The sequence below is a fragment of the Leucoraja erinacea genome, chromosome 33, assembly GCF_028641065.1.
Source record: "Leucoraja erinacea ecotype New England chromosome 33, Leri_hhj_1, whole genome shotgun sequence".
NCBI classification, from domain to species: domain Eukaryota; kingdom Metazoa; phylum Chordata; class Chondrichthyes; order Rajiformes; family Rajidae; genus Leucoraja; species Leucoraja erinaceus.
In genome coordinates, this window is record NC_073409.1 from 7,387,972 (window position 1) to 7,401,076 (window position 13,105).

The 13,105-nt window shown below is 37.5% G+C and overlaps 1 protein-coding gene across 3 annotated transcripts in view; it reads left to right on the plus strand.

The window, feature by feature from the left end:
* Positions 1-13,105, plus strand: part of igdcc4 (immunoglobulin superfamily, DCC subclass, member 4) — a 76,189-nt gene that overhangs the window by 25,874 nt on the left and 37,210 nt on the right. For all 3 annotated transcript variants that reach the window (XM_055661157.1, XM_055661155.1, XM_055661156.1), the window contains exons 4-5: positions 3,895-4,028; positions 9,749-9,883. In XM_055661157.1, the coding sequence (XP_055517132.1) occupies positions 3,895-4,028; positions 9,749-9,883 (269 nt within the window). The remainder of the gene's footprint in view (positions 1-3,894; positions 4,029-9,748; positions 9,884-13,105) is intronic.

A 13,105-nucleotide genomic window follows, 5' to 3' on the forward strand; every position in this document is an offset into this window, starting at 1 on the left:
CCGCCTGGTGATTATATTGCATATCTAAGAATAACTGGACTCCTGCTTTTCATCAATAACAAAAAATTCAATAAATAATTTATTTTTTGTAATGCACTTTGGGATGTACTGAATGTAAGTTGGTAAATAAATGCAAGTTATTTATTCTTTTCAGTGTGCGTTCCATCACCCCTTATAATCACAACATTCCTCTTCACTCCACGAACTTCACACTGCTGTGGTCAGTTTGCTCGGTCTCATAAACGCTAGAGGGAAATTATCGCAATCTCATCGCCTGTTTGCCAGGAACAATCTGATTTTACATTGATAGTGGATTTCTTTTAGTTTGCTTTTTATGGGTGTGCCTTTTCATTAATCTTTTCAATAAACAACAATGCAATGAATTAGCTCACAGTTATAACTGAAATTGGTGGTGATTTATAGATCAATATCTTTAAAAGAGATGAAAAACCTGCTGTGTTTATTTAAAAGGTTTTTCTTGTACAATCTATAACCTTGCTGCAAGTTTCAAAGATCTAAGGCGTTGCCTCCAGCTAGGTTTCTCTTCTTCACTGATTTTATGAACGCACCATTCATGTAATAGTAACAATGACATTTCACATGACATCAGAGTTTTAAATGAAATGGTAATTTTACTTTTGGAAATGCTTGGGGATGATGCAGTATTTTAATGGAGGTCCTGGATATTTTTTTAATTAACTTTTCAATGTACAAAAAATAATCAAGTTGCCAGAGATTATGTTCAGTACCACACAATGGTCACATTTCAGCCTCAGAAATGCACACTTCTTGGGTTTTATGATGTGGTGGTAGATGTAACTTAATTTGTACATTTCATTTTTGCATTTTTATTTGCCATATTGGCAATTTAAAATATTCAGTAAGTAAATCCAGAGCTTTTTAAATTGTTAATTAGCTATTTCATTGTACATTTGTAACCTGATGCCTTCCATTTTGAGACTAAATGTCTACTTTGTGGCCTTGCCTTGTGATCCCATTTTAGATTAGATTAGATTATGATTATTAATCAGTATTTACATTTCAACATTATTTAATGGGAACAGCCGAGCTGTATTTATGGTGCAGCCAAATCCTAAATCATATTTATATTCTCCTTTATTACACTAGTTCAATCATTAGAAAAACACCACGAATTGCAGAGTTATCCAAATTGGCTTTCTTCCAGAAAGGCTCAAGCAACCTATTTCAGCTTGTTAGATGCCCTTGTGCTATTCCTGGTATTTTTCCATTTTTGCCCATGGTTTTGGTTTATCTTAATGCTTGAAGTGAGTTATGAACAGTTTCACATTTACCTGTTTCATCCATGGATAGCAGATTTGGCACAAAACTCGTTTCTGAGATCAACTTGCACCCAGGCTGTCTGCGAACATCTATACACAGAAGACAGACACAAAAAGCTAGAGTAACTCAGCGGGTCAGGCAGCATCTCTGGAGAAAAGGATTAGGTGACTGAAGAAGGGTCTCGACCCAAAATGTCACCTATTTCATTTCCCCATAGATGTTGCCTAATCCGCTGAGTTACTCCAGCTTTTTGTGTCTGTCTTCGGTTTAAACCAGCATCTGCAGTTCCTCCCTAAACATGTGTATATATGTTGTTATCATACGTTATTTGGCTAGCAGCAATTGCAAGGCAGAGTTTGCATTTTTTCCATATTTTCAATATCAGCAAATTTGTGAGTACTGAATATATGCTCCTTTATTTAGTTTATTTATTTTTCAGTAAATAAAGTGTGGGAGTTCAATTTGAATGTGATCGACATTACTGAAACACACCTTTTCACCAGCCCTGACACTTCTCAGTCATGTATTGACATGTCTCTTTCCGCAACAATGAAGACTCCTCTGTGGTCCCTGTGGTGCTTTTCAGACAGTAATTATTGATCAGGCACTTGAGGCAAACTGGATTAGGGACTGTTTGTAATTCAACGGTATTGCCACCTTGATTGTCCTATCAGATGGTTCCCAAAAATAATCGAAACCAACTTTTCCTGAGTACAAAGAAACTGCAAATGTTGGTTTATACCAAAGATAGACATAAAATGCTGGAATAATTCAGCGGGTCAGGCAGCATTTCTGGAAAAGAAAGAATAGGTGACTACAGGAACCCTTCAGTCCGAAGAATGTTTCCAACCCGAAATGTCACTTATTCTTTTTGTCCAGAAAAACTGATACTTCAAGATTTTCAGAGACAAGATACAGTTCCTATATTATTTGGTGGTTTTATTATTGGAACATAATTTAGTCTGAAGAAGGGTCTCGACCCGAAATGTCACCCATTCCTTCTCTCCAGGGATGTTGCCTGTCCCGATGAGTTACTCCAGCAATCTGTGTCTATCTTCGGTATAAACCAGCATCTGCAGTTCTGTCGTACACATGGAACATCATTTACTTGGATGCTTATTTAATGGCATTAATATTGTTGGACACACGGGTACATTGTAGTAATCTAACGTTGGAGGCATATACTTTAAACGAGATGATACAAAAAAACACATTGTTTTTACATGTTTAAGAAGGAACTGCAGAAGCTGGAAAATTGAAGGTAGACAAAAATGCTGGAGAAACTCAGAGGGTGAGGCAGCATCAATGGAGCGAAGGTAATAGGCAATGTTTCGGGTCGAGACCCTTCTTCAGACCTTTCTTCCGCTATTTCCTTCGCTCCATAGATGCTGCCTCTCTCGCTAAGTTTCTCCAGCATTTTTGTCTACCATATAATTTTTACATGGTTTCATAATTGCTAGAAAATGATTTGACTGTTTTGCGGGCCTCTTGAAAAAAAATCAGCTTGATTATCTTAAGTTTTATTAATGTTTCAAACTAGTCCTAGCTCCTTGTGTACTGATGGAATCCGAATGGAATTCAGTCCCTCAGGTTTGAGGTCTATTAAGCTCCAATTTCAGCGGCTGAACTCAGTAACTAGTTGTAAAAATCAAATTCATTGTAGCTTTTGTATTCTTAAATTGTTTATGCAATAACTACAGTAGGTACCGGGGATTTGCAGCATTTCCGGTGCGGAGAAAGCAAGAATTTGAACGTTGAACTTTGTGAAGTAAAGTTTTTGAAGGCTATCAGTATATTTCTTAAACAGCTTTCCATTGGACATGAACAATTTGATGCAACTGATAGGTTAGTGATGCACATTTAGACACAAGGAACGGCAGAGGCTTGTTTACAGAGGAGACACAAAGTACTGGATTAACTCAGCAGGTCAGGCAGCGTCTCTGGAGAATATGGATAGGTGGCCTTTTGGACCTGCACCCGACTTCACATCCTGATACATCACCTTTCCATGTTTGCAGAGATGCTGCCTGACCTGCTGAGTTGCTCTCGTAATGCACATTTATTTCATTCTTGATTACTGAAACAAGTGGGATATTGTGGTGATATCACAAGAGTAGAAATAAGTATTTGTGTTTTTCTTTGGCAGCAATGAATATTCTGTTTAAATTTTGGTATAGTATTTACACAAAGAATGTCTCCATTATTACAAAACACCTTGATCATATGTTTTATTTGGACTAGCTATTAGGCCAGACATTTCTTCTTTTTATCTGTACTTAGTGAAATTTATTAGCAACAAAATAATTATTGAATATTATTGTTATTGAAGTAAAACCTGTGACATTATTAATTTAAGTACATTTGTTCATTTGAGACTACAGTTTTTTGATCACATTTAGGGATGTTATTTTTTTAACTGACCAATTGGGCAGAAATAAGAGTGGATTTAAATTATACTAACTTAAGCTCACTTGCAAAATCTCCTAAATATTTTGGTTATTTAAATATAAAATGCATTCAATACTGTGGTGCAGTATAAAATTAATTCATTTGGATCTTGTATATTAAAGCAACATTGGTTTTGTTTTTCAGGTATATAGTCCTCCCAAATGGAATTCTGCAAATTGTAGATGTGCAAGTAAGTGATGCTGGAGTATTCCGTTGTGAGGCCACAAATGCAGCTCAGACACGCTACAGTCAGGATGTCTCTCTCACTGTATTACAAGGTAATATGGCACAAACATTACTACAAGGAGATCAATTTAAATGAATTTGTATCAAAGTGGGCTAACAACCATTATTTCTTCTTGAGAAGATAAGCCATTTTAACTTGCTATATAAATATCAGAAATTAACTTTATAAGACTGAGTCTAACAAATCAATAATTCCACCCAAGAAAGTGCCTCTGGAATATCTAGGCTCCATCTGGCTTCTGTAACTATGTTGTTGATATGGCTGGTCGAGGTAAACACTTGGGAAATGGTAGTTCCCCAGATATTGACAGATGTTGAATTGGCTGTGGTTTTCATGGCTCCAGATCAACGATGGTTCAACCTTTTCATGTAGGTGCTACCTCATTATGCCGGCTCTCATGAATAGTCTTGAACACTAGAATTGCCAGTAATGTAAGGTTTAGATTTTTAAGTCCGTTTTACACTGTGAAATTCTGGACATTCATGCTTTGTATGCCATGTACCGTTAGATTTTATTTTACGTGGCACTTGTCAATTTAAGCTATATTGATAGAGATTATTTCTGAGGCGTGATGAATAAGTGCTCAAAATATAATTATTATCAATGTACACCACTCTAAGCCAATTGCCGCACAGAATAAATGTTACATTATACATTGCTCGGTCTATTTATGTGTGTAAATTTGAAAGATTAATTCTGAGGTAGAATTGCAAGAATCTATTTTAGTAGTTTCTTCCATAGCTTTTTATTATCCATATTTATTATCTGTCATTTAACTGAAAACCTGGGTTTGTAAAATAATCTAATAAAAAGGAAGATAAATAAATGTTTTTAATTTGCTCTTTATTGAACATTTACATTGCAAGAAGATTGTGAGGAAGAGTGACACGTTTAAATGCTAATGCATTTAAATGATATTGACTCAAAAAATTAATTAATGCATTAATATCTGTGTTACAGAACAAAAACAACATCTGTTAGGCTTTGTAATTTATTGATAAACTTCTTTTCTTGCAGTGTGATGGTTTACATTTTTTTTAAATTTAAGCTATTGTTTCATCAAATCCCTTTCTTTATATTGTAACACTCAAAAATTCACATGAAGAATTTGGTTTAAATATAGTGTTTATTGAAATTAGTTCACGGCAAAAAATCATTGCAGATTAATCAAACCCAAATAGCCATTGCCTTTGAGAACAAGGAGAAAGATAAATACATTTACTTGCAACATTCATATCCTCTTCTGCTGTATGAATAATTTCATTAAAACAGTCCACATGCCACCCCAGGTATTCTCAGTCACTTTATTCATTTTTCTTCAATAATCTATTATCTGATTATTTGGTACACCAGTAACATTTATCTTAATTTTCTTTTTCCTCTTAAATCATTGTTTATTTCTCAATACATTGGCTGACAGGTTACATTTAAATACTCTGATTTAGGTCTACCTATTCTATATCCCCACCTAATAAATAGTGTATGAAATATTCTTTGGGCTCCGAAACTCCAGAAATACCTGGACTTGAAATTGGATAATTCTTTGTTCATACTGTTGAGTTGTAAGGTCTCCAAGTGGAATACGAGATGTTGTTCCTCCAGTTGAAGCCTAGCCCCACCCTGGCAATGGGGCAGGCCTAAGACCGAAAGGTTGTGTGGGAATGGGAAGTTACTGTAAGCGCTGTTGAGATCAATGGGCAATTTAAGGAGACTGCAGCTTAAACATACGCATTTCTTGAGAAATTTGTGAATCTCGTTTAATTATAAGCTTTGGTGGTGCTATTATACTTGGTTTATTTTTAGTTTAAGAAGTATATTCATTTATTCCTGAAGCATGTTGAATGTGAAAACTTAATCACGTAATATATATGAAGTATATATTACCTCTGCATATGTACAGTTATACTTGTAACAAAAGATGTGGGATTTTGCCTTTGTTGTGATTACTATATCCAGCTTAAAGCTTCACGGACCAGTGTTATATTTCTGTTGTTTTTAACACCTCTGAAAGGACCTTACATTAACTATGGCATGGAGAGCAGCTCTATAACCCCTCATTGGGTTGAACGATAGTGTGATTTGTTAATTTTATTCCAAGAACTCTGGTTATTCTCAATACCTGTAACATTGTATGCATTAATTTTACTTTTTGTAGGGATGTCTCAAAGACAAACAAATAAGATGAAGCCATTTGCAAAAAAAATAATAATTTCTTGTATGTGGAAAAATACCATTCTGTGATTTCATGACTTTGAACACCTTATTTTCCTTATGGCTCATTTACAAATGAACATTTTCTGAATTTGCCATTTCTGTTTAACCTATTATTTTCTGTGCATTCACGTTTTGGCTTTTCTGACAACAGTGAGATCCTTGGTCATCTTCTCACGGTAGGACTTTGGTTAGGTCATATTTGGAGTATTGTGTGCCGTTCTGATCACCCCATTACAAGAAGGATTTGGAGGCTTTGGAGACGGTGCAGATGAGGTTTACCAGAATGCCGACTAGATTAGAGAGTATTAGCTATGGTTGTTGGACAAACTTTGATTGTTTTCTCTAGAATGTTGGTTGAGAAAGGCGTGATAGAAGTATAAGATTATGAAAGGCATAGACAGGGAAGGCGGTCAGATCCTTTTTCCCAAAGGTAGAAATATCAATGACTAGAGGATATAGTTTTAACGTTACAATTCTTTTCGAAACTTGCTATATATAACCTGATAATATTACACGGATAATATTTAAACTTCTACTTGAAGGAAGTTATACCGATACAGTTGGTAAAGATGTACCATTTCACATTTTATAATGAATGTTAGATGCATTTGGTGTTAACTTTAAAACACATTTAGATACAAATTACTGGAGTTTTGTGTGTTTTTATAAAATCTTAAACGGAAGCCTCTCGCTGTGGCACCAAATAATCCGTAACACAATTTACATTTATCATGTAGTCTGAAGTCTCATTGATCAGTAGATTAGATTAGTTTATTTTATGAAACCATTGGGAATTCATCCAATTTCATTCTCTACCTGCAATAAATCTAATTATACGTTCAAACGAAGTACAATTAGATGATGAAGGGATCGTATCCATTAATGCCAGTGCTAAAAAAAGCTAACTGACACATTTATTAAAAATAATTATTCATAACCATTTGGATAATTTTCATTTATTTACATAGACAGTGGTCAATCTCCCAAAGTCAGTTGAGTAACCAACAGAATATTGTTTTTCCTACTATTTTTGTGCCTCTGATACTCTTTGATCTATTTTTTTTTGTATTTCTTAACCAAAAGACGACATGCATTTTGGCTGTTGTCCATGCCATTCATCATCTTACAATATGTAACACATATATGCCATAAAAATATCATTCTTAATATAATTCATAATATTCACATCAACCCTTCTGTTTGCCAGTGGCAAATTGACTCTCCTGAATGTTTTGTTCTATGAAGACTGTAAAAAACTGCATGTGTGTGTGGATCTTCTTCCAAGAAGGGGAATTTGTTATGCTTCTCTGGTCTGGTGCCACCATAGAACATGCAGTCAATCGTCAGGCAACTTTGTTCAAAACCGATGAACAACATTTTAAAAATGGATGATTAAGTCGCCAGCTAAAGTAATTGTCTCTCATCCCTAATTTAGCTGCACAAATGTAGGGTTCTGATGGCACAAATCTGCCTGTTCTGAGAAATTATGTACGCAATACAGCTGATAGATTGACTGCAGTCTGACTACGAGTGCTCCTATTCAAAATGTGAAATTGGTGACAGAAATTCAAGATGATACATATTTGGATGATTTTTAGCAGTTATTTTATTCTGGCATACTGAATACGTTTCTCAATATTTGTGCTGATGAGGTGATGAAATATGATCAGCAGACAAAGAACTTTATTGACATCCTAGGATTCAATATTTGCTCAAAAATAGCTGTATAATATCTACCTTGGTTTCTCAAGTGGCCACATCATGCCTGGCATTTGATTCTATTTCTTTTGCAAACTTTGCAGTGTACAAAATATAAACTTGATTGGACAGGAAAGACATAGAGAAGAAATAAACGAGTGGATATCAAATGAAAGATAGAGTACAGCGCAATGCAAATAATGGAGGTTTGGAGAAATGAAGGATGCAATGAATGATAAAGAGAAGACTGATCTGATCAAGATTCACCAAGAAATAGAATCAGGTCTCACAGTCCTCCTGTAGTTTAGGAATGTTTTAAACTAAATAGCACCCTAAAAAATACCCGCAGGATTCTGCATGTTTACATTTTATATGAAAATTAACAGTTACTACAACAATTGTAATACTACAATTAACAGATCCCTTTTTATTGGAAGGAAGCCACTATTATTGGATGATTTCCACTATTATGGTAATTAGCTGATGATATTGTTTGATAACACTGTGCTAAATTTGCACTTTAATTATTAGTAATCTGGCATAAACAGTACATTCTTACTGGGATGCATTGTTGACTGCTGAGAATAAACAGCATGAGCATGTAGACCATTCACAGTGTAATAGAAGGAGGGAAATAGATTGCGATGAGCCAATTCTTTGTTTCACATCCGGGAAAAGCCAAGAGTTGTATGTTTGTGAGATTGTGATGTTACAAATGGTGATTGTATTACAGCCTCAACATCTCTTTGTGCTAAATGGGTCACTTTATTAATTCCCAGCCAAGGTCAAGTACCTGTACTTGATTCAGAACTTGCATCGAGTACTGCTTTTCTGATCATTAAAATATCCAGTTTTGAAAAGCCAGGAATATTAATGCGAGTGGGGAAAAAAAGGATGTTGAATCCAGGGTGAGTATTCAAAAGCAGAGCTTGGATCTTTAGGTTATATACCGCTAAAAGATTTAGCACAGCTTGCATTACTAGAGTAAACTCTAGAAAAGCGGACAAACTGGATCGAATACCTCGGAAATTGTGCGCCGATCAACTGACAACAGGCTTTGCCGACATCTTCAACCTCCCACTACAGCACTCTATTGTCGTTATCTTCGTCTTGGAATTCTCCATCAGTTCAGTGCCCAAGACAAATAAAATGAATTGTCTCAATGACTACTGCCCAGTAGCTCTAACATTGACCACAATGAAATGCTTTGAATGATTCGTAATGGTCTACATCTACCTCATCCTTCCAGACAATCTAGACTCCTCACAATTTGTAAACAGAAGAACAGGTCTCCAGAGGATGCTACCAGTCCTCTCCCCACTACATTCAGTTCTGGCTCACATTGGCAAGAATAGTTATGTCAGGATGCTATTCGTTGACTACAGCTCGGCATTTAATATCGCAACACCAAATAAGCTCATCCCTACACTTCTGGATTAGGCCTTAGTTCTTTCAACTGCAACTGCCTTTTGGACTTCCTTCCATCCGGTCCGTCTTCACAGTGCATTGCATCAGGAAGGCTGAAAGTATCATCATAGATGCCTGACATTGTCTTTTCTCTCTTACCTTCTTGGAGAAGATACAGGAGCCTGAAAGCTCAGATGGCCACTCTTTAGTACAGCTTCTTCTCCACTGCTATCAGGCTCCAGAATGAATCATCTCTTTCACACCACCTTCCTGGAGATGATGCCACGTACTTTTACTCTTAATCCTACGTACTTCGGTTATTCCATTACTTATTGATAAAAAATATTTTCACACTACTTCAGATTGCAGTTTTCTAAGCGTTGTATTTATTGTTATTTTCACATTCTTTTTGTGTCCAATATCTTTTTTTAGGATTTAAATCTGTGCCTGGAGACGTGGTCATCATTGCTCAGCCAAAAAATGTCACTGTTATTGCTGGTCAAACAGCCATCATGGAATGCATGGCGTATGCTGATCCAACGCCATTTGTCTCTTGGATTCGGCAAGGTAAGTTGCTGTGAACATTCCACAAAAATGAAGTCTGCCGTGATGTGAGATGAGGGTTTATTAGAGACAGCTATTTTATAATGATATTTCATTGTAAATCTTAGTTACATTGTGGAGAAGCATAGATTTCATTTATTTTCCCGCACCTTTGATTTCACAACGCATTACCTACCAGTTCCAGTTGAAGATTTATTTATTACATGAATAATGTATGTTTTGATACTAGTGAGCACCTGACGTAATAGTAATATTTTTTTCACTTAAATTTAGCTACAATAAAATCTATTAATCATTAGCAAGAACAGAAATGCTGGAAGAACAGCCAGTCAAACAGCATCTGTGGAAAGAGAACCAAGCCACGTTTTGCATGATCACCTGGCGTGCATGTTCACGCGAGTGAGAGAGAAAAGTGGGGGGGGGGGAAGAATGTGTTCATCTGATTTCAGGCATTCTCTTTGTTTCACCCATTTCCCTCTCCCAAACTCTACTACTTGCACCAATTTGCTTTCTCTTGTGATTTTGTTAAAATCTTTGACCTGAAACATTAACTGGTTTCATATTCCAGCATGTTACATTTTATTTGTTTTCAAAACTGCCACCTTAATTTCCAAGAACATTATTTACCATTTCTATATGCAGATCTGCAATGCTGAAACATTCCACTTTTTAAACAACACATGAACTGTTTCAACGGATTCAGGAGCACTGTGTCTTCAAGTAGTTTTCAATTTGCAGATGGACAGACAGACAACAGAACCATTTTTTGTGGCTCTGATCAATATCTATTTTTACGATAGCACCACCACAATTGAATATTTCACTTCCTTGCTATGTTGTTCTTCTTGTATTCAAATAGTTTGCTATATGATCATGTTTATCATATGTTTATCTGATAGTTAATGGAATAACACATTTTTAACACTGCACATGTCCTGGAGCACTAGAACTGTTAGACTGAAGGGAACAATTATAACGAACACACAATTGAAGCCAAGATACAGAATAGTCCAGCAGTGTTAAACTATGATGAAAGAAGTAGAAATTGTATTTTTGAAACAAACTATCAAATAAACTGTTGTCATTCCTTTAGCGAAAGCATTGACTTTTAGCTGCATGGTGCACCAATTACCCAATCGGTGGCGCTTGTCTTCCATGAAGTTTTAGTATCCCAATTTAATAAGTGTAGGCTATTCCAAATTTGGTAGAAACTATATTACTAGAATGGGAATGATACTTAACATTAAGAGTGCCACCATCGTCCCTGTACCGAAGAAACCAAACCCAGCCTGCCATAACGACTTTCGACCAGTGGCCCTAACACCCATTGTAATGAAGTGTTTTGAGCGACTAGTTATGCAGCACATCAAAAACAGTCTACCTGCCGACCTAGACCCACTGCAGTTCGCCTATAGAGCCAACCGATCCACAGAGGACGCAGTCTCAACAACACTGAACCTCGTGTTGTCACATCTCGATCGGAAAAACACCTATGCCAGGATCCTCTTCATAGACTTCAGCCTCGCTTTCAACACAATCATCCCGCAGCAGCTGGTGGAGAAGTTGGAGCTGTTGGGGGTTGATGCCGGCACATGTAGCTGGGTCCTGAACTTCCTGTCGCAGCGGCAGCAGACAGTCAGGGTGGGCAGTAGGACATCAAAAACCATAGCCGTGAGCACTGGCTCACCCCAAGGCTGTGTCCTAAGCCCCCTTCTGTTTAGTCTGCTGACACACGACTGTACTGCCAGACTCAATAACAACTTCATCAGCAAGTTCGCTGATGACACAACAGTAGTGGGTCTCATCAGTGACAACGATGAATCGGCGTACAGGATGGAGGTGGAGCTGCTCACAGGTTGGTGCAAATCCCACAACCTCATTCTTAACGTGGGAAAAACTAAGGAGATGGTGGTTGACTTCAGGAGGGCGGGGAAACATCACCATGCATCTCTGCACATCGACGGAGCTGATGTGGAAAGGGTCAGCAGCATGAAGTTCTTGGGACTACACCTGTCTGATGACCTGACGTCCACGGCCAACACCACAGCTCTGGTCAAGAGAGCCCAGCAGCGACTTCACCCCCTCCGAAGACTACGGAAAGCAGGCCTCCCCACCACACATCTACGGACTTTTTACAGGGGGACTGTCGAGAGCACACTGACATACGGCATCACTTCCTGGTTCGGGAGCTGCAAGGCGTACGAACGGCACCAACTGGACAGGATAGTGAAGACCGCAAGCAGGATTATTGGTGCTCCACTCCCCTTCCTGCTGGACATATACAAGAAGAGATGCATCAACAGAGCCATCTCCATCATCAAAGACCCTTACCACCCATCACATGACTTTTTCACCATCCTCCCATCTGGGAAGAGGTACAGGAGCATCAGCTGCAAAACCAGCAGGATGCTCCTCAGCTTCTTCCCACAGGCTATAAGACTGTTAAATGGACTTTGCCCCCTGCCAAGTATCGCGCACAAACCCCCCACACTGCAGCAGAGCCACTGTTGTGCCGCTGCCGGTCGGAACGGCTGTTGAATGTTATTGAATGTTATTAGAGGGTTAAATTGTTCATGACTGTATTTTAATTTTAATTGCTATTTATTTTGTAACGAAAACTGAACGGACACTGGTTGAGAAACGTTTTTTTGTTTCCTCTGAGTATGCGAATACTCAGGAAATGACAATAAAGATTTACAATTACAACAATTACAATTACAATTAATGGACAAGCAACATAAGATGAAACTTATGTGATCTTCTTGTCAAGTGTATAAGAGTGTTGTATAGTTGTTTTTCCCCTTCTCTTAGGACCTCTGGTGGCCAAAACTATGTACTGTTTCTAAGGTAGACAAAAATGCTGGAGAAACTCAGCGGGTGAGGCAGCTTCTATGGAGGGAAGGAATGAGTGACGTTTCGGGTCGAGACACTTCTTCAGACTGATGAGGGGATTGGGTCTAATCTCTGATGTGTTGGTGAGGAGCGTGTCATACACGTCATCACAAATCACACTGAAAATTATAGGGAATTTCACATATGGAAAGATTGAGATAATTGTTTATTTTTCATCAACTCTCTAAAAGAGTAATCCAATGGGTACATTTATTTAAAAAAAAAAAAAACAAAGTGTTGGAATAATTCAGGTGGCCAGGTACCATCTCTGGAGAAAGTGGCTGATGTTTTAGTTTGGGACCCTTCGACAGACTGATTATGGTGGGGAGGGGG